This window comes from Camarhynchus parvulus, chromosome 1A, assembly GCF_901933205.1.
Source record: "Camarhynchus parvulus chromosome 1A, STF_HiC, whole genome shotgun sequence".
Lineage (NCBI taxonomy): Eukaryota > Metazoa > Chordata > Aves > Passeriformes > Thraupidae > Camarhynchus > Camarhynchus parvulus.
The window spans coordinates 8,070,913-8,096,672 of record NC_044586.1 but is presented as its reverse complement, the minus strand read 5'-3'; the positions used below and the strand labels follow the sequence as shown (position 1 = coordinate 8,096,672).

General features: G+C 45.7%; 1 protein-coding gene across 1 annotated transcript; it reads left to right on the top strand.

The window, feature by feature from the left end:
• Positions 1-6,912: 6,912 nt before the first annotated feature.
• Positions 6,913-17,168, top strand: LOC115910356 (probable G-protein coupled receptor 19). Its single transcript, XM_030960427.1, has 2 exons — positions 6,913-7,142; positions 15,814-17,168. The coding sequence occupies exon 2, from the start codon at positions 15,849-15,851 to the stop codon at positions 17,076-17,078; it is 1,230 nt and encodes a 409-aa protein (XP_030816287.1). The 5' UTR covers positions 6,913-7,142; positions 15,814-15,848; the 3' UTR covers positions 17,079-17,168.
• The last annotated feature ends 8,592 nt before the right edge of the window (positions 17,169-25,760 follow it).

Below are 25,760 nucleotides of genomic sequence, written 5' to 3'. Positions count from 1 at the left end.
GGATGCTGCGAGCCGGGTGGGGATGCTGCGGGATGTGCAGGGATGCTGAGGGATGTGCGGGGATGCTGTGGGATGTGCAGGGATGCTGACGGATGTGCAGGGATGCTGTGGGACGCACGGAGATGCTGCGGGGATGCTGTGGGATGTGCAGGGATGCTGTGGGACGCGCAGGGATGCTGAAGGCGATGCGGGGATGCTGCAGGACATGCAGGAACGCTGCAGGACACGCGGGAATGCTGCGGGATGTGCAGAGATGCTGCGGGACACGTGGGGATGCTGAGGGTCGTGCAGAGATGCTGTGGAACATGCAGGGATGCTGAGGGCTGTGCAAGGATGCTGCAGGACATGTGGAGATGCTACGGGACACGCAGGAATGCTGAGGACACGCGGGAATGCTGCGGTCCATGCAGGGATGCTGTGGGATATGCGAGGATGCTGCGGGACACACGGCGATGCTGAGGGTCGTGCAGGGATGCTGAGGGTCGTGCAGGGATGCTGCGGGACACGCAGGAGTGCTGCGGGCCCCGTGGGCCGTGCGGGGATGCTGAAGGACGCACGGGGATGCTGCAGGACATGCGGGGATGCTGCGGAACACGCGGGAATGCTGCCGTCCATGCGGGGCACATGCGGGATGTGCGGAGACGCTGCGGGACACACGGGGATGCTGCGGGACGCGCGAGGATGCTGCAGGACATGCGGGGATGCTGCGGAACACGCGGGAATGCTGCGGTCCATGCGGGGCATATGCGGGATGTGCGGAGACGCTGCGGGACACACGGGGATGCTGCGGGACGCGCGGGGATGCTGCAGGACATGCGGGGATGCTGCGGGACACGTAGGAGTGCTGCAGGACACGCGGGGATGCTGCGGGATGTTCGGGGATGCTGAGGGCCGTGCGGGGATGCTGCGGGACGCGCGGAGCCGGGGCCGCGGGAGGGCAGCAGCGATTTGCGATCCGGAGCGCGGGAGGGCAGCTCAGGGAGCTTCGTTCTGCACATCAGGAAGCGCTGTGGCAGGAGCACCTCTCATACTCTCCCAGAAATACATCTCACAATATTTACTCCACCAACCGAGCGTTCTGCAAATGCCAAAAATAATTTCAGTGAGTTTCCAAAGGTTGTGCTCGGCTCTCTGACACAGGAGTTGCTTGTTTTGCTAGCTGAGGGTCACGGTGATGTGAGTAGGCTGCTTATCCATGAAAGGCTGATGGATAAGCATGCCATGCCCATCAGCAGCATGGCCAGGGATGCTGGAGAGAACCACCCAGGGCTGGTTTATCACTTGTCATGAGCAACCCTTTGACCTCTGGGGCTCTGCAAGAGCAGAACCATCAGTTATTAACCCTGGAATAAGTTATTTATGTAAACAACCTCAGGATAAAGCTTGGCCTTGTTTCCTTTGTGTAACTCGACAGATGACTCCAGAGGAGGAGATTATCTCCCCCCTGAAGTCAGGGGGAGCTTCTTTGATGGTTTTAATGAGATTGCCACCGGCCTCAAAGCAAACACACCTGGGTGTGTTTACCTTGTAAAACCACTTCTTAGGTGTGTTTTCCTTGTAAAGCCACTCCATTGCATCTTTTGGAGGGAACAGGTGGATCTGGTTTTCCATCCATCAGCAGCAACCAGTCCTGATCAGAGTGTGAGCAAGGACAGCTGGAGCACATGGAATTCCCAAGCTCAGTGCCAGATTTGCTGAACAGACTCCATCACAGCATAGACAAGTGTCTTTTTGTTTAAAAAGGAAGCATGAGAAAGGAAAGTACATAAGATGAGAAAGTTATGGGGATCCCTTGCTCTCCTTCACCAAAGATGAGCTAAGGCAAGAATTTTCTGAAAAATACCTGAAAATAGCCAATGCATTAAATGTGAACATGTAAAACGCATTAAATGTGATCGTGAAAAATACTTATGGGAATTTTTATATGCAAAATCTTGGTGATTATTCAAAAGAGCAACATTTCAGAACTTCAAGGAAGCCCTATTTCTTCATTTCCCTAGGCCAAGTGAGAAGCATGTTCTCTACATTGGCCTGGGTGCTAAGAGCTCAATTCACAGTTCTACCATTTCACTTCTCTTTCCCCAAGCATAAGACAGAGCTCATCAGAATTTAGCCCAGATTTTGGCAATCTATTTTACCACTGCTCTTGTCAACGTTGCAAGCCTCTCATTCTATTTTTGGGAGACACTTCAGCACCAAAGAGACCAATTCCCTCTACTGCAAGGAAGGCTTGGTCTCTCCAATGCTTACTTCGTTTTTGGCTCACAGGGCAAAATTTTATGGAAAAGTCTTAGCTGGGTGAAAGAGGCTGGGGACTAAGGGCTGCTGTGTGACAGGGTGTGGCAGGATGCCTTCATGCCTGCAGCAGGTCTGTGTGGCACAAGGGATAGTTTTGGGGTAAGATTATGTGTTTAAAGATCTGTCCTACTGAGCCAGGCTGACCCCTGAGCTGCTGTGCCAAGCTGGAGCACACACTCAGGGCTGGACATGACCCTGACCTGAGCCAGGGCATGTAACACAGCAGCTAAAAACCAACTCCTCTCACCCTCCACATCCCTGGGAAATCAGATCTGCTGTTGGGAAGAGTATTTCCCTTTGCAGTGTGGATGTAGAGCCAGTGGCCATCTCTGCAGCCCCTCAGGAGAAGCTGCTATAAAGAGGGGTTGGCACTGTGGGGAACTAATCCTGCCTATTGATAAGCATCCTAAACTTCTGGTGGGGATAGTTCTGCCAAGGAGAGCCATGGAAGCCTGCAGGGATCCTGGCTTCTTATCTGGAGGTAGGCAGATGAGAGCAATTCATAAATCTGGGGGTTGGTGGGGGTTGTTTGGCTTTGGTTTGGTTTAAGGCAAGCTCACATCCACAGCTCTGCTCTGTGCAAGGCCCCCAGACTACACTGACCACATCTGAGCCATCCTGGGCTCTCTGGCCCTATCAGGAAAGTAGAAGAGATTTTGTTCTGCTGGGCAGGAGGTAGCAACCCCAACAATCAAATAAGTCATGTTCAGCCAAGAGTGTGCACAGAAATAATAAACTGTGACTCTGTCTCCCTTAGCACTGGGTTATCCCTGTTTCCTGGGCTTGTCATAGCTCCTTCTGATGCCAGAGATCCCTCCCTGTTTAGGATTCCCTGACTGGCATTGCCAGCAATCCTTTCCATCCTCAGCCTCTTGACCTGACTTGGACATCACCACATGATTGGAAACTCTCTGTGAATCAGAGGCAAGGGATCAAGGTCTCCAGGGAATGAGTTCCCCTTTAAAGTTGCCACAGATCTCACTGCTGCTTCACAATGAATGGTTCCACATCAGCCCTGCTCTCTGTTCAAATGCATTTAATTCAAGAGTGCAGGAGCTGTGGCAGCCTCAGCCACAGGGATATGACTCAGCCCAGCTGCTCTCTGTGCATGTAGGTCACAAGGAATGACATCCATCAGGATGCACAGTGCAGTGTATTCACCCCAAGGCCCAGGGGCTCCTGCTTTGCGTGCAGTGCTTGGGGAGGAGGCAAAGTAAGGGAGTTCATAACAAGCTTTAATTGATCAGAAACCCAGACATCCCCCTGCTTTCCCAAACACCAGTGAGAATGAGTCATATTTCCTCCAGGCAAGCTGCTATTTTCCACACCAAGCTCATGCAAGGTGTTCCCAGAACTTGTTATCCCAGAATTTCACTTTCTTTTCACATGTCTGTGCTCAGACCCCAGAGGGGCAAGGTCAGACCTTAGAGGGGTCTGAACACAGACAAGAAAAGATATGGTTAAATATATAGTTTTAGCTCAACTGTGGGGCATTTCCCACTACTCTCTGAACCACTGTTGGGATTTAAACAGCTAAAAACAACAAAACAAAAAAGCCCTGCTCTTGGAGGGCTCCCCTTAGTGGCACAATTCACATTGAGGGATCCTTGTTCATGCCTGGGACAAAACCAGGCTGAAATGCAGTGTTCTTAGAGAACCTGGAGTGGTTCATGCACTGCTCCAAGTTCTTGAGGCCCCGAGCCCAACTCAGCCCCAGGAGAGCCAGAGGAGATGTGTTTAACCAGCAACAGGCTGGGCTTTGCCATGGAGCTGCAGTGGGCAGCAGCTTCACTACACCCCAGTGCAGATCCTCCTGGTCAGACCCAGGGATGTTAAACAATGGATCCAGAACTGCACCTCTGGGGCACCCACAGAGACAGGAATCTAAGACAGAATTGTCCTGGTGCAACCCAGAGCTGCCTCCAGCCCAGGGCTGGTGACCTTGGGGTACCAATCCCTAGAGCCTGATGCCCCTGAACAAAAGGGAAAACTCAGCCTGACCGAATATCCTGAGTAGGAAGGGACCCATAAGCACCATCAAGGCCAGATCAGAGCCTAGCCCTGCTCAAAAATGACAATGACAATGATTTCCCCCTGCCTGTCCCTGCAAACACAGACTCCACGTGGAGCTGCACCCCAAGGAGGAACTCAACCATAAAGATCCCAATCCTGGGAAGGTACAACACTCCATACATTTTAATTTGCACCTATTATCTCTCATCCCTTCACAGGATTTATTGCTCTGCTCCCTCTCCCCACAGCAGAGTTCCTGGTGGTGAACCCTTTTGTCACTTGTCAAGTGTCAGTTTGGGTTCTTGACTTCTCTCTCTGGGTTTGTCTCTGGATTCATTGCCAGGAATAAAAGCTTCCTTAATACCAGGAATGTGACAGGTGTAAAAAAAAAAATCTGAAAATCTGAGATTTACTTCCAGGATTGGTCAAAAAACCCCCACACAATAAAATCAGATCAATGCTGAATGAAAATTACTTTGCTCTGCAAGAGCAGTTCCAAAATAATCAACAACAACAGTGGCTCTGGCAAGAACTGACATCAGATTTGAAATAACAGGGGTGGTTTGGGAATTTTATAAAGGCTTGACTGATCCAATAGCCACTGGAGAAGATAATGTAAGCAAAGCTCATGAAAAATTAGTGTCACTAAATACTCCAAGCCCTCATCCTTACGTCTGTGGGGCAAGCAGGGGAAAGTGAACCCCAAAACAACTGTCAGGGTTGTTTTCTTCCAAAGCATGGTGCATCTAGAGCTGCTAAAGATTCCACCCCTGAACTGGAGGAACTGAGGTGTGAGTCAGTCAAGCAGCTTCCATCCCCCTGGGAAACACTTCCTCAACACAGATGGCAGACAACTTTCCTTTACCTTCCTGCACTGTCAGGAAAACCAAGCTGGAAAGTAGGCAAAAATTAAGATTATCTTCCTCCAACACTGACAATCACAGGAAGGAAAAGAGAAACAAACAAACAAACAAACAAACAACAAAACAAAACAAAAAAAACCCACCAGCCATAAAACCCAACTTGCTGGGAAAAAACCCACCAAACTTAGAAAAACCCTGTGTGAAGTACCTGATAATGAAGCTGGTGTACTGCCATCAGTATTGTCACTCTCTAACAGGGCAAAGGCATATTGTGGGTGTATTTTAAAAGTCACACTCCCAGCTCCTTCATAAAATTATTGGTTTGTTTATAAAAATACTTTTCATTAGACCTCAGTACAATCCTTTCTCCAGGAATTTTCCCAGCCTCCAATGCACTGAGCTCAGATGATTTTCTGAAAGCAATATGTTTTATTAGTTTAGAGATTTCAGTTCTATCTAGCATTTTTCCTAACATTTGTTCAATCTCTCCTCAGTTTCACGTGAAGTTCTGCACCCACATCATCCTTTGGCAAGGAACCCCAGGAGGCTGCACCCACACTTTGAGGAACTCCCCTCTACTCCCCTTCCTCGTGTTCTGAGCCAGGTCCCTTCATCTGATGCTCCCTTCCAAATTCTTCCGCTGGAAGATGAACAGACAATTCTTGTTGACACTCTCCATGTCATTCAGCCAAAAAATCTGCCCACACCTTACCGGTTTCTAGCCCAGTCTATTATTCCATGTTTCTGACCTGATTCCCAGGGTGCCCACTCCACTGTTAGTAGTGTATCTTAAAAGTGTAAAATACAGGAAACTGAACTCTACCACTGCAATTAGTGGGGGGAAAAACACGTTGATTATTTCTTCTTTGACAGTATCTTTCAATAAAAACTGTACTTTTCCTCCACTAAAGACATCTGGTAAAAGCAATTATAAAAATATACTTGGAGTTCTCCACTACAAAAAAAATGAGGGAAAACAAAGGAGAATGCCCAGCATTTATTGGTTCAGTTTACCAATGCATTTCAAGTCAGAAATAATAGAAATCCATACTCCAAACAAATTTCTTGCTTGGTTCACAGGCAGAAAGTTTGTCAGGACTAAAATGATCCCTTCTTTCCTCAAACTTCCAGTGTATATACAATTTATGGAGCTAGTTTGTGAGAGAGGGCTGATTAAGATTCGGGGTGGGGGGCTTGTTATTATTCCAGCTTGCTTAATAAAGTGCATGTGACAGAGAACATAAGGAAATTGTGCCAGTGCCATTCCCCAAAAAATAAAAAAGGTGCTGAATTTTAAATCGGGGGCAAAGCAGGGGAACGGACTAGGCTGTCTGAGTTTCAGTATCCACATGGGAATTTTAAAAAAAAAATTGAAAAAATAAAAAGAAGAAGAAAAAAGAAAGAAGGCACAAATTCCCGGAGGAAACTAGTTAAATATTCTCCCCACCTCCCTCCTCTTATTCATTCGCTCCTTTCCTTTCAGCCGGCGGGGTCCCATGGCGACCATGGCGGGAGAAAAGCATCCTCTCCCGCCGCCGCGCTCGCCATGGCAACCGGCACGTCAGCGCCGGCAGCCGGGCCCCGCCGCGGGCCGGGGCCGGCCCAGCCCTGGGGCCCTCCCGGTGTCCCCCCGGTGTCCCCAAGGCGTCCCCGAGGCGCTCCCGGCGTCCCCGCTCCGGCGCTGTCCGCGGTGCTGATGCCCCGACGGGGCGGGAGCGGCGCCCGGGCCGTGCCGGGGGCGGCAGCTCCATCCGCATCCCGCCCGACAGCGAGAGCAGCCGGGCAGCGGCCACCCCTGCCCAACGTCATCCTCCCCTCCGGTGCAGGGGAGCGCCGGAATAGCCCGGCCCTCCCTCTGCGAGCAGCCCTGGAGGGAGCCCCGGGTTCCCAGGATGAGCGGGACTTCTCTTGGGATAAGCAGCGGAGCAAGGAGGAGAGCAGCGCCCCTGGGATTATGCTTTGGAGCAGGTATGCGGGTGCATGGGGGATGTGCTGAGCACTGCTGTAGCTAAAGGGGTAATTCTCCCCGCCGATCTTTCCCAGTTATTTATCTTATGTGCATTTAAATCACTTGGGGTTTAGCCAGGAGGACTCATTCCTCAGCAGAAAATGTTCTGTGGGGCTTGAATTTTAAGCTTATTCTGCTGAAAGCAGGGGGATGTGTAGAATTGCTGCAGAATAAGTACCTATAATTTCTGGACAAACCTACATTCTCTCTATCTATATTCATTATCTTTCAATTATATTGCTTATTTGTTTCAAACGATCTCCTGACATCAGTTCCGTGAAAACAGAAAATTACTTTACAGCAATGGAGTGATCTGCTCATCTGTTTTTTTCTGTCTCTAAATACATTCAAGCAGCTTCTTCCTCCCTCACGTTATTGCTGTGGAACAGCTGCTTTTGTATTTTTCAGTCATTAATTTGAAAACATCCTTCCTGAAAGCGCAGTCTCCCTTTTTTCCCCGTGGGTGCCTTGGTGCAGCTACTCAGGGAAATCCCACAGGCAGAGCAATCTTTGTTTATCCCTAGCCAGCACAGGCAAGAGGGCTGCTCTGGTTTAGCTAATTCAGGCACAGACTCTCTAAGAATGCATAGCAATATTTCCCATTTATCCAGCTGGCTTCCAGCATGTCAAACAGTATGTTGGCTCCACAGAGTAAGGGGGAAGCAAAGCTGCTTTCTGCTTTCAAAAGGCCATTTGTGTGTATGAGGCTGGATTCATAGCCAGTTCCTTCTGGCAAAGGTTCTCAGATGTGGTTCTTGAAGGTTTGTTGTTAAAGTCGCTCTTAACCACTTAAACAAGTGGCTTGGTTTGCAGAAAAACTGGTTGCCAACCCAGAGGCATCCTTAAAAGCTTATTTGGGTGTCTAAATATGGATTTTTTTTGAAACTTGATTTATGAGTAAGCTTGATTTCTGATTTATTTTAAGCATCCTGGTCTCAGATGAGTCAGTAAGGGGAGGAATCTCTACACTTTAGACCAATTTGGGGGGCTGTGCTCCTTGTCTCAAAACAAGAGCTTGCAGACTCTCCCTCCGCCCAGCTCTCCTGCGAGTCCCCTGTTTGCAGAGCTGTGCTGTGCAATTCCACACCCGGGTCACACCCTGCGACCTCCACCTGCATTTTCCTTTGCAGCCCCACCAGGCACCCTCTCTCAGGTGTTTGACAGAGAGCCATTTCAGTCAGACCATGCAGAACAAACCCCCAGCATCCTCAGGTGGAGTCAGATCACCCTCCCCACCAGTTCTCCCAGCACCAAAACATGACGCAGCCCTCGTGTGCCTGGGATTTCTGCATTCCAGCAGCTTCCATCCTTCCCTAGAAAGATGGGAGGCAGCAGAGTTCTTGCAACTGGCACCCTGTCCATGAAGGCATCTCCAGATCAGGGGCTGACACCTTGCCTCAGTGGCTGCTTTTATCCTCCCCGAGCCCTGCCCAGCAGACAGATCCCTTCCCACAACCATCTCCACATCAGGCATTTCCAACACAACTTTGGACTGTGCATGGCCTTCAGCCCTCCCTGCTTCTCCAGCCCAGCAGGTGTAGGAAGACTGAAATGCTGTCCCTAATGGCTGTATCCTCAGGCAGAGGCCAGTGTGAGAGTTGTTCTACTGCTCACGAAGGTCTGCTCCTCTCATTCCTATCAGATAAGTTCTCCTGGAAGCACCTCAGGCATCTCTGGTTATAAGCCACCACTGCCACCCCACTCCCTGTCACCTGTGCCCTGTGAGCACCAGTTCCACGTTACCAAGAAGGGTCAAGAGCCCCATGACAGGAGCTCTCACATCCCAAATGATCACACCAGAGCAAAAATCCTGCTGCCACACAAACGCCTTGTGTGACAAGAAAGCCGTTTGCACAAGAACATCTTGTCAAGAATTCCTTTCTACACAACCTTTCCACACAAAACCAACAGTAAAAAAAAAACATCCTCAGGTTCTCCTAGGGGGAAAGCTTGTGCTCCATGCTGGTGAGAGAGCTGCCCACTGTAGCTGCTGGTGCATTTTCCCTGTGGGGGAGAGGGTGAGAATTTCCAGGAGATGGGCAGAGAAACCAGCCAGGCATGAGATTCACCAGTGCTTATCTGTCAACACCCACCATGGAAAAGCAGCCCTGGTAAGCACCATGTTCCTCACATCGAGCAGAAGGATGTGCTGGGCTGTGGGCAGGGCCTGGTGTTGCCAAAAATTGATGCAAGCACGTGGGAGAGAGCAGCTATATTTTTACCTCTGAATCACGGAAGGGTACAGGCTAGCCATGCCCAAGGACACACTCAATCCCCATCAGGGAGGACAAAAAGCCTCCAAAGATGTATTTCAAGCTTCTCCACACTCTTTTTGGATTATTCCAGTAGGTGGAAGCTGTTGTGACAGCAGAGTTGGAAATCAGGTCAGTCCTTCTTCTGCTTGCTCCCACTTTTTCGTGCCCCCACAGTCACACTGGGCATAGATCTGGGTTCTGCCACCATTTTTAGATCATCATTTTTAGGCATTTAGGGCTAATCTGGAGTTTTGCATACTAATCCCAGCAGTGGGAGGATAAAATAAAGCCCTGAAACACTTAAACCTGAGGAGCTGTCCTTTGGGGGCAAGAGTTTCATCCCCAAGAAGAGACTTGCAACCATTGTGTGCCTGTTTGTAAACTGTGTGGTGCCCTCTGAGGAGGTGAGGGTGTCTGTCTGGGTAACACTGAGTGCAGATCTGGCTCACATTTTACCACTGCCTGTACCTGGACCATGATGCTGGGTGTCTCTGCAGTTACAGTAAGGGCTCCTTACCAGTGCCAACCGAGAATAAACCTCTCAAGGTTTGGGTTCATGAATATTGCTGGGTTTTAGCAACTTACCCCAGGTTAATAGACCTACAGTAACTTCCTCTAGGTCACTCTTAACCCCCAGTAATTACATGAAAAAAATTCACTGTCTCCAGATGCAGGGAAAAGCCATTGCTCTCAGAGCATTTAAAACCAAAGTGAACTTCAGGAGATGGCAACATCTATTAAGGAGACTCAGCCAAAATGCAGTGACTTGGGACTTGTGTAGGGGTTTGAATCCTGCTTGGTCATCAGAATCATACCTTGTGGAATTGCCCTTAACCAATCAATTGCTCCAGGTCACAGAAGTGCTCCAGGTGTGAGCTGACAGACCCAGAAGGAAGAGATGGACCCTGTTCTTGCTCCAGTTAGCTATTGCATGTCTCACTTCTCAGTAAGCTCAGTTAGAAGGATGAAGCTGAAAAAGGATTCTTCCCCAAGCAGCCAGTAAAAGAAATAATTTTTTTTGCAGCCCCAGCAGCTGTTGCACTATTATATCCTTGTCCTCAGTTTCAACACCTTGTTAAAACAGAAAAGAACTTGAAGAGCCAATGAAAGCCGATGGCTGACTCTGCCTGGGTGCCCTGAATTTCCTCCAACATACAGCAGATATTCTTTAGATGTGCTGAAAATTAGAACATTTCCTTCTTTTATTTGATTCCATCCATAGTTCCTGCTCCTATGACCTCGCTCCTCAGTACAGGCTAGGCCCTCAGAACCTGAGGCAAGATGCAAAACTACAGATCAGCTTACTCACAGAATCACAGAATCACTGGGTTGGAAGAGACCTTCAAGATCATCAAGTCCAACCCATTCCCTGTCACAGACATGTTTTATGAAAAATCCTTTCCTTAGGATTTTTTCTCCTGAGAAGCTGAGAAGCCTCAGGAACAAAATGTAATCTGCTGCTGTGAGATGCAACAGGTGGATCTATGATTGGTCTCATGTGGTTGATTCTAATTAATGGCCAATCACAGTCCAGCTGTCTGGACTATCTCCGTCAGTCACAAGCCTTTGTTATCATTCCTTTTCTATTCTGATGAAATCCTTTCTTCTATCCTTTTAGTAGGGTTTTAATATAATATATATCATAAAGTAATAAATCAAGCCTTCTGAAACATGGAGTCAACATTCTCATCTGTTCCCTCATCCTGGAACCCCTGTGAACACCACCACAGTTCTCTAACATCTCAACTAAACCCTGGCACCCAGTGCCACAGCCAGTCTTTTTTTAAACACATCCAGGGATGGTGACTCCACCACCTCTCTGTGCAGACCATTCCAGAACTTTATCTCTCTTTCAGTAAAAAACTTTTTCCTAATATCCAACCCATATTTCCCTTGATGCAGATTGAGACTGTGTCCTATGGTTCTGCCAGTTGCTGCCTGGAGAAGGAGACCAACCCCACCTGACTACAGCCACCTTTCAGGGAGTTGTGGAGAGTGATAAGGTCACCTCTGAGTCTCCTTTTCTCCAGGCTAAACACCCCCAGCTCCCTCAGCTGTTCCTCACAGGGTTTGTGTTCCCAGCCCCTCTCCAGCCTCATTGCCCCCTCTGGACCCACTCAAACATCTCAACATCCTTCCCAAACTGAGGGGCCCAGAACTGGACTTCATCAGTTCAGCTCAGAAGCTTTTACCATCAGCTGAGCCATGTCCACACCAGCACTGAGAGCTCCATCCAAGAGCCAATCCTTGCTTACAGCCATGTCATCCTTGGTTGTCCACGCTGTGGGACAAGGATCTCCACCAGCTGAGTGAAGCTAGAGAGCAGGCAGCAGCACATGAGGTGTGGGTACGGATCTCAAAGGCTTCACTGCACTCAAAACATGTTATTCTCCAGATAAAATAGGGGCAGCTGTTTTCTATCCCCACATACTGGAATGCAGAGCGTGAGGAGGAACACATCCACCAGGAGAGATTTTCAGGCCTTGCTCAGAAGAGCTGCCCAGAGAATAGAAATGCCTTTGTAAGAGGTGCAGGGCAAAGAGCTGAGGATTTTTATGAGCACCAGAGCAGAGGAAAGGACTGGCAGGGAAACTGAGTGCTTGCAGAAGCATGTGCATCTGCATTCCTCTGCAGGAAGCAGGAGGACTAAATGGTCTCAATATGCACAACAGCATCTCTGCACAGCAAGGGACAGAGAGAGGCTAAAACTCCGTGCTCTTCTACAAAGGGATTTCTGCACTGGCACATTGCACTCACAGGGCAGTTCATCTGAATTTAGGCAGGGTGGATGTCACCTTCCAGCATCTCACAGCCAGACAAAAGCCCCCTTCCCCCACTCTGATTCAATTTACTCACACTCCTAACGTTGATTACACTCAGTTAGATGAAGCATTTCTCTTCCAGTCTGGCAGCTCTTCCCGAGATACTCTCCAGAGAGGAAAGTTTATGCAGTAAATGACCAGCTTAATGCTTTTGAAATAATTTGCTGGGCCAATGCTTGCCTGATGTTTTGCAGCTATGATACAAAGAGGTAAAAAATGTTGAATAAAAAAGCCCCTCTGCTGGTGCTTAGGTCAAGTAACATACAATGATCTGCTTATTTAGCTGCATTTCTAATCTTGAAAAACACTATTTGGGAAACAAAATGCTTTTTCCTAAGATTAAACATTTTTAAAATCCCATTTACTGCATTTCTTTTAGCATCTTAGTAGGTTTTGCTCTTCCAAGTTGCAATGGGTGCTGCAATTTTAGACAGGACAGCGAACATGCAAACACACAGTGACTGTGCCATATGGGCTTTGTGCAATAGCCAAGTAGACGTGGCAGTGCTTGCATGAAGTTTTTGTGGCTCAAACAGTTAATCTCTAAGTAACAGATCTGTTATGGAGAGCTATCAGCTCAAAATGGGGCTATTTGGTTTCCAAACTGCAAATTAAGGTCAGTAAAATGGAACTGTGGCACCAGGAAACTCCTCTTCAATGATTATGAGTCATCTCTCATGCTCTTTCTTTTCCAAAGCTAATGCACAAAGAAGTAGGTTTTTAAACAGAAATACAGAAAGGCCTCATACCAGTTTTAAAAGGATTCCCACTCTAAAATGCTTGAAAGACAAAGTGGGATTTTTGGCACTGCTGAATCCACGCAGACTCACAATTACTGGAAAGCAGCCGTTCAGGTCAGTATTATATTGGTTTAAAGGGAAAATTAATACAAACATTTTTGTTAACTAAAAGTGTAATTAGGCCTCACCTACTTGCTATACATAATTTTTACTTGTTGTGCTTCTAAATTTTTGCTTATGGACCTTCAGGGCAGAGGGAGTTGATGGAACTCGTCACTGGTTTTTATGGACCTGATATTTGCAAGTTGAATGGTTCACAAACACTTAAACCATATTTCAGCAAACCGTGTAGCAAATATAGACATGGGGATTGGGGATAAATAATGTAGCACGCCATGGTATCTCCAGTTATTTGCATCTCAGATCCATAAAGAGTTGTGCCTATGCTGAGCTTTTTATGATCCTGTTTCCTTTTGGAGCATTACTCATAATACATAAGTTCAAGTCTCCGCTATAAAAAACAGATTTCATAAAAAGCAGAATTTGTCACTGAAGAAAAATATATGCTGGACCATAGACTCTCAGGTTCTTAGTACTAAATCAGGGCATGATCCTGATCTCAGTGCCACATAGGAAAAATAGGCTTGAATAGAGATCATTTAAAATAAAAGAAATTTGTTTCTGGTCCATTTGAAGAAAAAAATACCTATGAATAGGAATGCAGGAATGACAGAGTACAGTGGTTAATCAGATCACATTTTACTTTTTTGAAAAATAAAACAAAAAACTAAGGAAAAAAATTGTCCCATAACGTTCCTTTCTATCTAGTTAACAGCCTCCACGTGTATTGTTTTATTACAGATAATTCTAACAGGTAATTTAGCAGGTTGCACTGACAATGCATCCTGCCACTCTGCCAGACACAGCAGCCCAAATGCCCTGCCAGCAGGATTTCTCCAGGGGGGCACATCCATCCAAAGGAGGGTGAGCAAATCAAGCAGGAGCACTCTGAGAAATCAGGAATCATCTGCCAGGCAAAGCCACTAAGGAAACAAAGAGGGAGGGCAACCAAGGATGAGGGGATTAGGCAAGGCCAGGCTGGGCAGCACCCACAGCCCTGCAGCAGAGGAGGGGACAAGGGGCAATGTGTGACCTGCTGACAGTGCCCCCTCACATGACACAAACAGCCACAGCAAGTACAGGCTCTAAAAAGCTAGAGGAAAAATAATCTTCTATAACCACACCAAGAAATTGTTACTTCTTTTCTTCCTCCACATCTGATGATTTTTTTTTTTTTTGCACTGCATTATTGAAGGAGACATGCAAAACACACAAGGAGCAAGATCCCAAATTCATCCTGTGGCTCTGTGCTTTCAGGCCTCACTCTGAGTAGGAAGACAAGGAGAAAATTATAGGTGGTAGATGCAGAGCCAGAGCAGGCACAGCAAAAAGCATCAGTGAAGCATTGGGAAAAGCCCATCAGAAGGCAAACCTGGGAACCTGGATCACTTGGAAAGCTGAGGAGGATGGTGGTGGCTTTTTGAAATTGTTCGTTTGGCTTCCTGGATGAACTTTTTGATCTTCCAGTCATTAACTGAATCCTGATTTGTCTTGCACAATATCAAGCTCTGGAGTTCAACATTCTCACAGTAGACCCATAGGAAAGGCTTTGTATATCTAGTGAGTAAAAAGCTTTGCATGTCAACATGATGACTGAAAGGACATCCGACAGCAGCAGGTTGTTTGCACATGTGTAGCCACTAAAATTAGCTATTTTTCCATTTTATCCCTGCTACAGGCTAAAACCAACCCAACCATCCGGCTAAACTCAACACTGGAAAATATCTAGCAATATAGGCATAGAACAGGAGGCCACACCCATCACAATCTGTGGTGTGCCTGCCAGGAGGGCGCAGGAGAACAATTTCACACAGGTAACACCCTCAGACAAACTGTAACTCACAGGCAGCGACATTTGACAGTGATAGGTTTGGTGTCACCACTCGGGGACATCGTTACTCCACGGACAAGAACGATGGCCCAATGTGCACACCTCACAGGCCTCTCACTGAAGGGCTCCAGAAATTCAGCTCACTTCATCCACAAGGGTGTAAGGATCACTTCAGATTAGAGCAGTCATTCTTCCAGAGGTGTGGAGCTGGTGGTGAGGCCACTCAGCCCTGGGAAGTCTCCTTGGGCAGCACCCCAGGCCCAAGGGAAGGGCTTCCCACCACAGACATCCTGCTCCAAGGAAAACTACACAAAAAAAAAGGGGGCTATAACCTGGTCTGGTCAGGGCTGGTGGACATACATGGTAATGGTCCAGAAATTTCTCTGGACTGTGGCCTCTTATTACCTGGGGACCCTCTGTGTTGGCCAAGGGGTCCTGCCCTTCTCATCCCCCCCACAAAGGCAGGGCTGGGGTCATGGTGCACATGGTGCAGATGTGGAGTGCTGCTGTGAGGAAAAAAGTGAAAGGATGTGAAAGGGCTTGAAAGGCTGGCAGGCACCTCAAACCAGCCAAGGAATGGGTTGGGATCACCCTGACACAGCCTGCAGTGGAACCCAGAAGCTGTATTTTGGTGTTAGCTGAGAAACACAGAATATATTTCTATACAATATATAGTATACAGAAATATACAATATTCAATATAAATATACAGAATATTACAGAATATACAGAAATATACAGAATATACAATATACAGAAATAGAGTATATATTTCTACTACTGAGAATATTCTTTGGTAGGTTAAGATGGGCTTTTCATGCACAGGTATTCAACAAAACCTTTTCTCTCCTCTCTGTCTGCAGCCTGAGCAAAAGATGTAGCCAAGTTTTCTCACAGCATGGATAACAGCAGTGGTCCTGTTCTTCTCTTTACCTTGCTCCTGATGCAGAACACAAGCAGCCCCAAAGCCTCCTCCCCTCCTGCTGGCTATGAGATGGCAGAACTTCCAGCCCCTGGTGCTGGCCCCAGCAGGAACCACTCTCTGCTAGAGTATGGGCTGAGGCCGGGGGAAATCGCAGCCGCCAGCGTGGTTTGGGGAGTGCTGTGGCTGATCTCTGTCATGGGAAACTTCCTGGTTTGCTTAGTGATCCACAGGAGCAGGAGGACACAGTCCACCACCAACTACTTTGTGGTGTCCATGGCCTGTGCAGACCTGGTGAGCAGCGTGGGGAGCGCGCCCTTCCTGCTGCTGCAGCTGAGCTGCGGGCGGTGGGTGCTGGGCAGCGGCGTGTGCCGGCTGGTCAGGTACATCCAGTACCTCACACCCGGCGTCCAGCTCTACGTGCTCCTCGCCATCAGCGTGGATCGATTCTACACCATTGTCTACCCCCTGAGCTTCAAAGTGTCCAGGGGGAAAGCCAAAAAAATGATTTTGGCCTCCTGGCTCTGTGGTGCTCTGTTTGCGTCACCGGCCTGTTTTCTCTACGGCTCCAACAGCGACCAGCACTGCAACTTCTTCCTCCCCAGTTCTTGGCAAGGATCTGCCTACAGTATCATCCACCTCCTCTTGGTGTTTATGATCCCATCACTCTTTATTATCCTTTTTTACCAGAAAGTCATTAAGTACATTTGGAGAATAGGCATGGATGGAATGACTGTCAGGAGAACAACAAATATTGTTCCGAGAACAAAAGTGAAAACCATCAAGATGTTCTTAATGTTAAACTCGATGTTCCTCCTGTCCTGGCTGCCTTTCTTCATGGTACAGTTGTGGCACCCACAGGAAACAGACTACAGAAAGAGCTCCTTGCTTTTCCTGGCCGTCACCTGGATCTCTTTCAGTTCCTCAGCCTCCAAGCCAACCCTCTACTCCATCTATAATGCAAACTTCAGAAGAGGGATGAAAGAAACTTTCTGCATGTCTGCCATGAAATGCTACAGAAGCAATGCATACACCATCACCACCAGTTCCAGGATTGCAAAAAAAAATCATGTTGGTATTGCAGATATTCCAGCTACAGCCAAAAGTGTCACCAAAGACTCCACCTATGACGCTTTTAACAGAGAAGCCAAGGAAAGAAAGCTTGCCTGGCCTATTCCGTCCAACCCCCCAAACACGTTTGTCTAGTGGGCTGCATTGTTTTGAAAAGTTACTCTGTACCCCCAGAAGAAGGAATTTTGTCTCCTTTGGAACCAATGTATAGCTACATATTTTTAACCCAGTTTTTTGTGGGGAGGGGAGGGGAGAGGGTGGAAAAGAGATGTTTTATTTTATTAAATGCCTTGGGTTTGATGCATTTGTTCCATTTCATTTCGGTTACTACATTCTGCTTCGGGAAACTCCTCTCCTACAATCACAAGCAGTGCTTATCTGCAAAACAAGAGTCCTTACACTCTCTGTCTGTAGGGAGAAAAGGAAAAGAAAGAAAAACTGCTTGTTTTAATCCCTTTACAGGATGGGCCACGGTGCATAAATGCCTAAATCCACCCAAAGCCATCCAGCTTCCTTCCCCTATGTCCCTGTAAATGCAGTTGTGCTGGGGTTGTCCATCCTATTGAGATCCCACAGGTAAGATGTCTATATGTGGGGCCCTGTTGGCTGAGAAATAATCCTACACGTCTGGTAAAAAACTTCCTTCCTCATCCTCTACGACACAAAGTAGGGTTGGAAGAACCCTCACTGACCACAGGGACACTTACAGTATGTGTTTCACAAGTTCAGAAATCCCCATTAAATAAGGATCTGATATTTCTCATTAAAGCCACTAGCAAAAAAACTCCCGTGAATTAGGAGATGAGAGGACCTTGAAAGTGAGTCAAGACCAGTATTTTCTGTCTGGTTCAGATTCTGACCTGGCTGTTTCTTGCTGAAACACCACCATATGCTTAGTTTTCCTTTGACATTCAATCGCCTCTGACACAGCAAAATCAGATCTAGGCTAAGCGGGCAATTTCACAACATTGTTTTCAACTTTGGATTGGAGATTGAAACACAACAGTTGTTCTTTTGGTTAGTAGTTTTATTAAAGAAATAAAAAAGGAACTGAATAGAATGAGCCCTGAGGTGACAGAGAACCACAGGTTCATGGTTACCCACCTCCTGCTAGGTCAGAGTCCAGAGGCACACAGGACACTTGTTTCTTCAAATCTACCGTGTTTCCCCACCTTCCAAAAGGTTTTTCACTACAGAAGGTGGCCAGGAAAAGTCCAGGATTGCCATGACACAGCAGCTAATGACACAGTGTCCCCCCTCTACTAAGAGCTGGTAGTTCTGCACTGACATCATGGGCTCTAACCAGCCCTGCAACCATGAGTGAAGTCTGGAGGCTGGGTCTCTTCAACCACCTTTCCACATCAGTAAAATCCCAATCCCACTTGTAGCAGAGTGAGCTTGGCTCTGCTTGCTTTTACCAGATTACCCTGGTAAAAACACAAGAGCAAGGAGAAAGCTTTCTCACTCCTTCCATGATTTTAGGACAGGTGATGGGCAGGTGGACAGGCAGATTTAGGACAGATGGGTTTGGTAGCACCAATGCCAGGTACCTCCTGGTTTGCCAAGGCCCCAGAGGTGCCAGAGACAGGAGGCAGATCATGAATTATCTAAGCAAGAAATAGAAAATTCTGTAGGATTTGCCTGATCAATATAGACACAAAACAAACAGAATAAACTCCCAGTCCACAAACACATCTCAATCCTATCTACAAAGGGGAGGTTCTGGGAAAAAGCACTCCTGGGTCTCTTGCCTCCTGCCCATCCATTCCTTAGTTTAAAATGTTTCCTGTGTAAGAACATGATACAGTGCCAACCATTAGCCTTTTTTTTTCCATTAAGCAGACACATGTTAAGTAGAAATTCCATCACTGCTGTTTATACTTGGTATTAAGTGGCTTGCCCTTGGGAATTCCTATTACAAATTGTCCAATTATGTCCCTTCCTTTTTATTTCAGCAGAAAGTTGGATTTTCAGTTAAGTGTACTTTAAAATTTTCCAGTTGAGGGGTTGGGGCTAGTGAGAAGCAGAGACTCACTTCACTTGTACCTATTTTTCCACCAGCCTCACGGAGGTGACACCAAAGTGGCTATCACCAATAATTGGACTTAAAGGTTTCCATATGCCCACTTAAGAATCCCCAGAGTATTTTCAGCCTCCTCAACTCAACCCATTTAAATTCAGATTTAACTGACATTGATTTAAGAGTTGGTTTTCCAAGGTGCTGAACACATGCCATCAACTGCAGCTGAAATTCTGAGTGCTCAGCCCTTCTCGATATCAGATCCTTCCTGTTTAAAAGAACAAAAAGCAGATTTGAAGTTTATTAAAGCCAGACCCATATGCTCAAAGGAAGGGTTATTAACTCCTTACGTGATTCTGTAAGTTAATATGTCTTTATTAGTTGGCTCTTTTCAACTTAGCAAGTGTTGTGGAATAGGCCATTATAAATTACAGAAGCTTTATTTGAACTGGCTTCTAGTAAAACATAACACACCTACACGAAGATTGTTGTATAAATGTCACCTCCTGATGAGCAGTCTGGACTAAACCACAGATTTTTTTCTACACTACTGCTAACATACACAAAGTCATTAATTTGTTTCAGGAAACTGGTCCCTGGATAATATTCAGAAGTGACAAAGATGGCAGTAATTCTTTTGTGTGCAGCATCTCAACCATTTTACACCAGCTTTCCTACATTTGCAGGGGAATAGAAAAAGAAAAAAATATTATACCACTAAATAATTAGATTTGTTCTTGTCTCATGCCTGGGCAGACACAAGCTTTTTCTCTGCATGCACCAGTAAAATGAAGAGATGCTTTTGGGGAAAAGGCACCGATCAAGGACTTGAATTTTTTTGAGGCCATGTAGAATTGGGCAACAGAAGCCACATACAGACGGATGTAATTACCCACCTATCTCCAAAGGCACTACAGCTCCTCCCTTCAGCCCTGGAGATTTACCATCTCCACTTCTACACACACTCCACAGAGTCCCTCCCCATACTGATCCAAACACAGGAAGGAAAATGACGAAGAAATATCCAGAGTTAGCAAGATTTCATATTAGCCACCAGCTAGCTGTAAATGCAGCAGGAGTAGCCCTGATTGCATTAACTCAATGCTGGGAGCTCATCTGCCCTCTCTGGCTTTTTGCAAACTCTGAAACAGCTCTTGCCACATTACTGACTCAGTCTTTCACACTCATTCAGGGCATCTTTGTCAGAATCTTCATTCTTGGGCTTGTAGAGGTTTTTCTTTTTCTGTAAGAGGGATGCTGAGGATGTGGCCCTCAGCACAACTGCATCTTCAAAGATCACTTCCTGCACGTGTAACATGTTTACTGCCAGAAGAAATTCCTAACCAGGTAACAAATCACTGGAGACTGGTCTTCAGGGGAAATATTTAATGAAAAGCTACTCAAGGTCCATTTTTCTTTGAAGAGCAGAAGAGGATTTTGCAGGGAGCTGGGCTTCCAAATGCCACCTTATCCAGGAGAAACAATTGCTGCCAAGCGCTTGTCCCCACACTTGGCTCTTTCTTGTAGCCTGATCACTACAGAAGAAATATAACCAGCTAAGCCTTCCCTGTCCCATGCTACAGTAAAATTGTGTCCTCAAAGTTTCTCAGTGCTCCTTGGAAGGCTCCTGACATCAGAAACAAAACTGGACTGCACCAGTGTTGATCCTCCAGTCTTACCACCTCCATGAAGATCTTCCAACCAAGCATGACAGAAAAATGGCACACAGGGAAGAAATTAGCACTGAGAAGCATCCTTGTCAATCCCTGCACTTCTCTCTCCCTTATAATTAACTTGAAATTGATAATTTATAAAATTCTCACTGATATCCAAAAAACAGTTATGTGCTAGTAAAAGACAGGGAAAAAAGTTTCAGAGTAATAAGGAAATTAATTTTAATAGGTGATATTTAAGGTTACAGCTGGTGGTAGTATTTCTGACAGACCAATGCTAAGCTGTATTAGTAATAGGCACATTTGTTTTTTTTAAAATGCCCTGTTTCATGCAAAGGAGATGATTGAGGAAAAACAAATGCAAGGTGAATGCAAGCAATCACAAGAGGCCATTCACCATTCTGCTAACATTTTTTATGAATACATTCACAGAACTACAACTGTGCTCATTCCACAAGTAGCTCAGGGCAAAGGGATTAAATCAGACAACCTTTAAAATTGTTCTCCAGCTGTCAGTCAGCCTTTTTTATCTGCCAGCATGTGTAGACAGTATCATTTCCATTAACAATGCCACTCATTTAATGGCATTGGACTGAAATGACAACATTAAGTGGATAATGAAAAAAAAAAAGGAAAAAAAAAGATTATGTAAATCCAAAAAGCTGAAACAGTTAATTGGTTAATTGGCTGTTTCTCAAACACCCACAGCAAGCAACATTGGCTCCACTGGTGTACCAGTAATTAAAAAGCTAATTACTATTTTATTTCAGAAAGTGAGGAACCCTAAGAATAAAGTAATGAGAAATGCAGCTTGCTGAAGTGAGAATAGTAACACTGTTGTCATCAAGAGATCCCTGCAGCACCATCACCTTGGGAAGGTTTGCACACAGACATGTCACAAGACTAATTAGCTAATTAGAAAGCTATAAAATACCTCCTTCCTTTTCACTGTTTGAGATCCCAGATATGATTCCAGATTTAAATGGAAAATTAACACTATTACTGTACTTACTTTGATGAAACCTTTTCTGGGCTATGTTCATGAGATAAATGACTTTGGGCCAAAATGTTTTAAATTAATCCTTCCCTTAACTCCACAGGCTGTTTCAGATATGTCAACCTAAACTGAACTTGCCCTTTCATTTGAAACCACTGCTGAAAATGCTGGGCAACCTAGAATTGTACAGAAACACAAGTAGCAGAATCACCTAAATCCCAATGTTTCAAGTGCAAGAAGAATTACACTTTGCAGAACTGTTTCAGTACATGCCCAGCATCTACTGACCAACACTACTGCTGTCTGCTAATGCTGTCACCTTCCTCCTGACCACACAGCTCATCAGAATGCCTGAGCAAGCAAAAACCACCCTGGGGTGAGCCAGTTCCAGCACTGCTTGTGCTAGGCTGAGAAACAAGAGGCTCCTGTGCTACAAAGGGTGATGCTATCATTCAGCACAGTGCAGAAGGGGTATTTACACTGATGTCACAGAGTGTGAAATGCAGAAGGGGGGAGTTGGTGGGTGTGGTACACATGTGCAGAGGCACAAACTGCAGAGTAACTCAGGGTTACACATCCACAGTCCTTTGGAAAAGGAACCCTTGACAGCTTTTGAAAATAGCTGCCAGGCTACTTGGGAAAGAAAGGAGACTCCAGAATAGTCTTTTTCTGTGCCAAAGAAGGAGTGCATTCCAAAAAGGAGATTTTAAAGGAGAGAGGAAAGAAAAAGCCCAGAAATGCAAAGCAGAAAACACTGACCTAGCAACATGGCCAGGTGTGTGTGAGATAGGGAGCAGGAAAGGACTGCTCTCACATCAGCAGGCACTCAGAGCATGCCATGGAAGGATGGCAAAACTGGAATGGCAAAGTTGGAATGCACTGCCTCAGGAACACCCAGCATTGCTGCTGACAGCACTGCTCAACTTGATCCAAATGTATTCTAAAAGTTGCCATGAGAAAGAAGGTATGGGAATAAGTCATCCTTCATGGGCTATTTCTATTCACACTGAACAGCCTGTCTCATGAAAACACACATTTTATTATCCACTTTTAGTCCTTTATTCACACATTTATTTAATCAGCTGCAGCACAGCTAGGAATGCCACCAATACCCACCCAAACATATAGAGATCATCCACAAGAATTGCTTCAAGCAGCAGTTAGTGTTAGTAGTGTTGATTAAGCCAGTTGTGAGATACAGGCTAACACATAAAAAAGCAAAGTTAATCTTGCACTAGTTACGGACGCAAAAGTCCTGCCTCCCAAGTGCTTTTTAGGGAGGGGAAAAAAACCAAACTGAAAAGCAGTTTAAATTTTTAGTTTTCTTTTTATGAAGTGCTGCTGAAAATCATTAACTGACCAGTGACAGCATTTTCTTTCTAGTTGAAATTAAACGATTAAAGATTGTTTAAAGCAATTTAAAGATTCTACAGAGCTCCATCCAACCTGATCTTGGACACCTCCAGGAATGGGGCACCCACAGCTTCTCTGGGCAATCTGTTATAGGCCTCACAGTAAAAAATTTTTTCTTGCTATCTAATCTAAACCCTCTCTGTCAGTTTGAAGCCATTGTCCCTTGTCCTGCCACTCCAGACCCTTGTCAATAGTCCCTCCCCATCTTTGTTGCAGGTTCCCCTCAGGCAGTGGAAGGCCATGATAGATCTACATACAAAAATCTGCACATTCCAAAAATCAGCAACAGTTGAATTTTAGTCCACTAATGTACTATTCAGTGTGGGACACCTCAGGTTTCACTGTGGATTAGAAGCTTATGTTTTATCATACAAATTCACAATGGAATCATATAAGAAATTAATTTATTGACTTAATTAAAAAATTAATTTATAACTTTTGGAGAAATCAATGCTCAGTGACACAAAGAGCAGGAACTGACAAACTGGTATTTTGCCCTGCTTACCTCCAATAGGGATTTCTACATCAGCCCATCCTCTGTCACCCCTGCTGTAACTCTTGAGCACAATGAGGAGGACTGTGGTTCTTACTTCAGCTTTTCCTCTGCTTTCTCTGCATTTTGAGACTAGTCTCAAACATTTACTTCTTGTATTAACAGTAATTTTATAGGTAGTTATAGAGATTACAATTTCTTGGAAAGCAGCAACTGGAGCTATGATCCCAAACTTTCTCCAGCTCTTCAGGAAAAAATAGATTCATTACTGATGTAGGTTAATCTTCACCCTAAAATATAAAAGGGAAAGAAAAGGAAAAACAATCAGTCACAGGCACTCTCAAAGTTGGCCAGATTTCAGCGTTCAAGAAAGAGAGAAGCTTTTTGAAATTTATCTACCACATTAAAATAAACCCCTGATATAAGTTAAGATAGTATTTGAAAAGCACTTAACAGGATACTGATTCTTTGAAAAACACTTTTTATCAGATTGTGAAAGCAGACTGTGACTACTTTCTTTTTCCTTTTTTTACACATAATTACAAAATGTTCTCTGTTAAGTGATGAGTGAATTAAATGTATCCCCTTCACGGCAGTATTCTGTGCATGCAGCACATATACAGCAAACAAAAAGGCAAGACCTACTGCACATTTGTCTGATGAAGCTGCCACTATCTGGTCCATCCTTGCTTTCTACTCCCCAAAAGGATTAGTGCAGTGCTTAGTCCATCATCATCCACTGAATTCAGCCTTACTACACTTAACCCTAACAGGAGTTCTGGGGTTGGTGTAAACACCAAATAGCACAGACAGCATATTTTAGGACTGTGGACAGTTTCCAAGAGATACCCACCTTTAGCTTGCCAAATGAGTCTGGCTGAAGATTAGATTTCCATGGCAAGTGGGAAAATGAGGCATTTCCAGGCTCATTTCCTTTCTTCAGTATTTGTGAGAGAGAACCAGCTGTGCTCACTCACTGGAGGAGAAACATGTGAAAGGCTGTACCCAGCCTACACAAAAAGAGGGTAAGACTACACCACCCTACATTATTTAGGAAACTAGATGAGACTCCTGAGCAGAGGACTTGCCTCTTACAGTTAGAGCTGTAACTATGTCTGACAGATTTTTGCTTGCAGACAATCAAGGATGATGGAGGCAGTAACAGACCTCCTGTCCATCTGCATGAAGCACAAGGAACCTGTCAGAACATGGGCACCACTATTTGTGCCACAGAGCTGGGGCCAGGCTTGCCAAACACAGCCTTGTAATGTCAAGCGCTGACTAAGCCAAGAAACAGGACATGGAACCAGGACAAGGAACAGAAGAAATTGCTGCTCACCACAATGAGAAATGGCCACTCTCCATTTCCTCCAGAAAAGAAATCTTTCTGCTGAAAGGCTTCCTGTTTGGTCTCACAGCATGTGAAATAAAGAGGGAAGAAAGCAAGCAGGGTGTTTCTGGTGAGATCAGAGTAGGGTTTGTCACGTTACCGAGTGCTGGGCAGAGCTGTTCTGGTCACACATCAGGACTTCTCTGCATGTTTTCTACATCCCTGATTCTGAAAGACACTTAAGCATCTGCATAACATTTGAAACATGTGTCTAATTACAAGACATGGTTTACATCTGAAAGTGGACTGTGTAAGACTAATTCTAACCCAAAATAATCCATGACACTTCATGTTATAAAGTCCAACCTCAAGGTTGGCAGACTATAGTTCTGAACAGCTGGCCTAGGGTTTTTCTTCTTCCAGAAAATCCAGGAAAATGAACAGGTAGGGATTCAACATCAACAAAAATCCCCAAACTTAGGGGTTGGTTTTATCACTATCTTTCAGGACAAACTGCAGCACAGACCTTCAGATACAGAGGGTGGATGATGGGGCTGGGGTGGGCAGGATAGGACATGGACAACACAACATGAACTTTCACATTCTCCCCATCTCTACTTCAGTGTGACTCAACCTCTTTTAATAGTCTTGTGTGTCTGTGCAACATTTTTAGCAATTGCTAACCGAGTGCCTGGTTGCAGGGTCTAAAGAATAAACCTAAAACCATGTGTTAAGGTTCAATATATAGGTGCTTAGAATGGAATTCTGAAAACAATTGTGCTGTACACTGAAATATGGTACTTGATTATCTTCAGTGTTTTCACCCCATCCTGAATTGACACAATGCTAAACAGACCCAATTAGTTCAATAAAAAAAGGCCACACTCGGTC

Excerpts from the sequence above, each read along its gene's own strand:
- LOC115910356 (XM_030960427.1), top strand. The coding sequence starts at position 15,849 with ATGGATAACAGCAGTGGTCCTGTTCTTCTCTTTACCTTGCTCCTGATG.